General features: G+C 40.2%; 1 protein-coding gene across 1 annotated transcript; it reads right to left on the bottom strand.

The window, feature by feature from the left end:
* Positions 1 to 3,723: 3,723 nt before the first annotated feature.
* On the bottom strand, positions 3,724 to 4,695 carry LOC119001588 (olfactory receptor 10T2-like). The gene has a single exon (XM_037066996.1). It carries the CDS (start codon positions 4,693 to 4,695, stop codon positions 3,724 to 3,726), a length of 972 nt encoding a protein of 323 aa, XP_036922891.1.
* Between the last annotated feature and the right edge of the window lie 516 nt (positions 4,696 to 5,211).

The following is a 5,211-nucleotide window of genomic DNA, read 5'->3' as shown; positions in this document are numbered from 1 at the left end:
TCCATGTGAGAACTTACTACAGTTGCCTCAATTAAAGAGTCATGAAGGAACACGTATAAAGTGCCCATGGACTAAGACAGTGGTGGGAAGGGAGTATTGAATGTAGGAAGTGGGGTGGGTAGGGTGGGGGAGAGTAATAGGGGAGGAATAGGGACAACTGTCATTGAACAATAAAAATAAATAAATAAATTCAGTTATATAAGTCACCTTCTACCTCTGTGGTTTTTATAAATTAGAAGCTATTTGTCTTTATGTCCTAACTTAAATAGCATTTCAGTTGTTGCTTTTTGAGGACTTGAAGTTAATTATGAAACCATCTCTCCTACTCCTTAGTTGGACAATAGGAAGAATAGCTCTTTGGCAGTCTTTTCTCTATTATTCCTGGAATTTGATATGTTAACAATGCCTATTTCTTTTGCAGTAACTTTCATTATTTTATTTTTCCAGATACTCATTCATTCCCATCTAGTTTCTAATAAATATAATTGAAAAATGTAATTTCTTAAAAATTTTTGAAATTTTTCTGTATTCTTTTTTATTGTTACTCAAGTGCAGTTGTCTCTATTTTCACTACACCATGCTCTCCCACCCCACCAATTCTCATCTCCCACCCTCAAACCTACCCACCTTGGCTTTGTCCATGTGTCCTTTATACATGTTCCTTGATGGCCCTTCCCTTATTTTCCTCCTTTATCACTCTTCCCCACTATAGAGAACCTATCCATGTGGCATGGTGAATGTAGCCCAGCCCCTTATTCGGAAAACCAGCGAGGAGTGAGTTGGCACATGGGATCCAAGCCCACAGATAGGTTTTCCCATGGGGAATCAGGCCTGCGTTGTACCTAGGCTGCTTTGGGGCTTGCTTTTTGCTAAAACTCCCTTACCCTGAATTGAGGCAGAAAATATTTACTGCATGTCTTTAGAGTAGCTTCCTAAAATCTGTGCTAAACTTCCCAAAGATAGAGTGTAACCAGTTCAACCACTTTTTCCTTTGCATTTGCAAATATCTTTTTTCTTTGTAGTAATTAGCGACTTCCTGTCCTTTGTTGTCTGTAAAATATAACCACCTAAAGTGAACCTGTGCATAGTAAATGAGGACCATCCTCAATGTAATGTGTCCAGAAAAGCAATAAACACCTGTCCAGGCAGGGGTTGGGGCTCTCACTCACTCAGATTGTAGCAATGCCATCCTTTTTTCTCCATAGGACTTCTTTAGTTCATGTGAATTTGTTTGTTGCAGCCACAACACACAGACCCTGCTGGCCAGAATCCACATCACCCCACTTGTCTGGTTGCTGTCAATTTGTTCTTTATTTCAATATCTCTGGTTATATTTCCCTTGCTTGTTATTTTATTGATTAGGTTCCTCATACCGATGAGATTATATGGTATTTGTCCCTCACTGCCTGGCTTATTTCACTTAGCATAATGTTCTCCAGTTCCATCCATGCTGTTGCAAAGGGTAGGAGTTCCTTCTTTCTTTCTGCTACATAGTATTCCATTGCATAAATGTACCACAGTTTTTTCATCCGCTCACTCACTTATGGGCACTTTGGTTTCTCCTAAAACTTGGCTATTGTAAATTGTGCTGCTATGAACGTTGAGGTGCATAGGTTCTTTTGAACTGGTGTTTCAGGATTCTTAGGGTGTAATCCCAGCAGCGGAATTGCCAAGTCAAAGGCTGTTCCATTTTTAGTTTTCTGAGAAAATTCCATAGTGTTTTTCACAGTGTCTGCACCAGTGTGCATTCCCACCAACAGTGCACTAGGGTTCCCTTTTCTCTATAACCTCTCCAACACTCATTTGTTGATTTGTTTATGATGGCCATTCTGGCCTGTGTGAAGTGGTATTTCATTGTGGTTTTAATTTTCATCTCTCTGATGGCTATTGATGCTGAGCATCTTTTCATATGTCTCTGGACCCTATGTTTGTCCTCCTTAGAGAAGTGCTTGTTTAGGTCCTTTGCCCATTTTTTAATTAGGTTTTTGTCCTCCTGAAGTGGAGTAGTGTGAGTTCTTTATATATTTTGTAGATCAAACCCTTGTGTGAGGTCTCATTTGCAGATATATTTTCCCAAACAGTTGGTTCTCTCTTGATTTTAATGCTGTTTTCTTCAGCTGTGGTTTTACAACTCTAAATTTGTGTTTCTACTTTCTCCTTTTTCAAGTAGATTAGTGATGTTTTTCCTTTCCCTTTTTCTCTCTATCTGTCTCGCTCTCTTTCATTTTTTCTGTTTTTTGAATAATTTTTCTCCTCTTTAAAAGCCAACCAAAATTATGAAAATAGTGTTACAAAGCATTTTTGATATATTTGCCACACATATAAGTGTATGTGTATATGCATATATATATACATATATGTGTAATAACATTGTAAAATACTTTATTTTTTCCCTCTTTATTGATTCATTGGGGTAACACTGGTTAACAAAATTATATAGGTTCCAGGTACACAGTTCTACAACACATCATCCGTACACTGTATTATATGTTCACTACCCCAAGTCAAGTCACTGTTTATTACCATTTATCCCCTCTATACCATCCTCCACCTCACCCCACCCCCTCTCCTACCAGCAGTCACGACACTCTTGTCCACATCCGTGAGTTTTTTCTCTTTTTATTTCTTTTTTTGCCCTTGGGGTTTTTTTCTTTTTTTGCTCAGTCCCTTCACACCATCATCCAGTGCCACACCACCCCAGAGATGTCAGCCTACTCTCTGTGAATGAGTCTGTCTCTCTTTTGCTTGCTAGTTCAGTTTATTCATCTAATTCCACGTGAGTGAAATCATATGATATTTGTCTTTGTCTGACTGTTGTATTTCCCTTAATGTAATAATCTCCAGGTCCATTTATGCTGTCAATAAGGGTAAGATTTCATCCTCTTTTATAGCCAGGTAGTATTCCATTGTGTGAATGCCTCATAGTTGTTTTATGAATTCATCTACTGATGGATACTTGAGCTGCTTCCATATCTTGGTGATTAAATAACACTGCAGGGAACATGGGGAAAAAATATAATGTTCCATGGGGAACATGGGGGTGCTTATATTCTTTAGCATTAGTGTTCCAGGACTCTTTGGATAAATTCCCAGAACAGGAATCACTAGGTCATAAGGCAGTTTCATTTTTAATTTTTCCAGATATTGCTTTCAACACTGTCTGAATCAATGTGTGTTCCCACCAAGAGTGCACAAGTTTCCCCCTTTCTCAACATCCTCACCAACACTTGGTGTTTATTGATTTATTGATGGTAGCTATTCTGACAGGTATAAGGTGATATCCATTGTAGTTTAATTTGCATTTCTCTCATGAATAGTGAAAAATACTTTAGAACTACATCTAGTTTGTAGTATGAAAGGAGTGAGACCAGGGCACATCAGACAATTAGAACATGCTTCAATTGCTTTGTACAAAAAGTACTCATTATTATTAGAAGTACTCTACTTTCTTCACTTTATTAATGCTCTATAAATTTTGTAAAGATTTATTTATTTGTTTATAGAGAGAGGGAAGTGGAAGGAGAAAGATAGGGAGAGAAACATCAATGCAAGAAGGAAACATTGATTGGTTGCCCCTCTTATGTGCCCTAGATGGGGATTGGCCTGCTGGGCCTGCAACCCAGACATGTACCCTGACTGGGAATAAGACAGACAACTTTTTACTTTGTGGGACAATGCCCAACCAACTGAGCCACACTGATCAGCACATGCTCTGTAAGTGTTCTAAGAAGTGTTCAAGGCTCCTTTACTTACCGTCTGAAGAAAAAACCTACTGACATGGTCAAGAACTTTCCCTAGGGCTATTTGCATTTCTTTGTTTCTTAGGCTATACACTATGGGATTAAGCAGAGGAGTCAGCACTGTATATGTCCCAGCCATCAGCATATCTTCACGAAATGAGTCACTCTCCTTGGGTCTCAAATAGACAAAGCCAGCAAACCCATAGTGTATGCACACTACAGTGAGGTGGGAGGAACAAGTAGAAAAGGCCTTATATCTCCCCCTTGCAGAGGGCATCTTCACAACTGTGAACACAATGAAGACATAGGAAATCATAATTAAAATGAAGGTGCCCACTAACACAAAGGAACTGAATGCAAGAATGATCACTTTCTGAAACAAACTATAATCACAGGCAAGGGAGGCTACAGGTGTGATGTCACAGAAAAAGTGCTGGATGATGCTGGAGTCACAAAAAGACAAGTTGAATACTATGAGGACAATGCACAGAGACACCACAATCCCAGTGGCAGAAGAGGCCATCATGAGCTGAAGGCAGATCTTGTGGGTCATGAGGATGGGGTAGTGCAGGGGGTTGTGAATGGCAGTGTAACGGTCATAGGACATGGCAGCCATGATGAAGCAGTTATTGCCTGCAAATCCAAAGAAGAAGAACATCTGTGTGGCACACTCAGGAAGGGAAATGGTCTTGCTGTCTGATAGCAAGTCCACTAGCATTCGGGGGATGACTACCATAGTGGTACAAGTTTCTGAAAAGGACAAGCCAGAGAGGAGAAAGTACATTGGGGTGTGAAGGTTGTGGCTGAGCTTGATGGCCACCATTATGGACACATTTGCAGCTAATATGGTCACATGGGAGAAGAAAAGCATCACAAAGAGGAGATTCTGCAGGTCTGGGAAACTGGAAAATCCCCACAGCAGGAATGTGCTCACTGTGGTATGGTTGCCCATCATGTAGTGGGCTCAGTCACTCTCCCAACAGATGCAGGCAGATATCCTTGAGGTCAAGCCTGTGGTAAGATTATGAAAAGCACTGATGTCATCTGGACTTTAATCACGGGCTCCTGGACAATGGCAAGACAGCTGTCCGGGAGGGATCCTGAGCATTGGGAATTAAATGCACTAGGATGAATTCAAGGTCAGGATTCAGAGGAATGAGAAAGATTCTAGCAGGAGAATCGGTATAAAGGTCACAAAGTATGGCTAACTATCCTGGGAACAACCCTTATTTAGCACTTCTTTATCACCCTCCTCTGCAGTCAGAATCTGCATGAAAGAGGGCAATATGAAAATGCTTGTTTTCTCACTTACCAGAGTATGAGGGTGGCAGATGTCCACTGTTTATGTGTGATCTGATTATAGACTGGCATGGAGAAGTGCCCAGTGAGGTTGACTGAATCAATGAGGATTTAAGAAATAAGAAATTCTTCTCGAACGGTTTCCAAACATTCTTGGGAAGTAATACTGTCT

Source organism: Sturnira hondurensis, unplaced genomic scaffold, assembly GCF_014824575.4.
Source record: "Sturnira hondurensis isolate 20B ecotype Veracruz unplaced genomic scaffold, ASM1482457v3 Scaffold0016915, whole genome shotgun sequence".
Lineage (NCBI taxonomy): Eukaryota > Metazoa > Chordata > Mammalia > Chiroptera > Phyllostomidae > Sturnira > Sturnira hondurensis.
The sequence above is the reverse complement of the archived record's forward strand: the minus strand, read 5'-3'. Positions and strand labels throughout refer to the sequence as shown.

Excerpts from the sequence above, each read along its gene's own strand:
- LOC119001588 (XM_037066996.1), bottom strand. The coding sequence starts at position 4,695 with ATGATGGGCAACCATACCACAGTGAGCACATTCCTGCTGTGGGGATTT.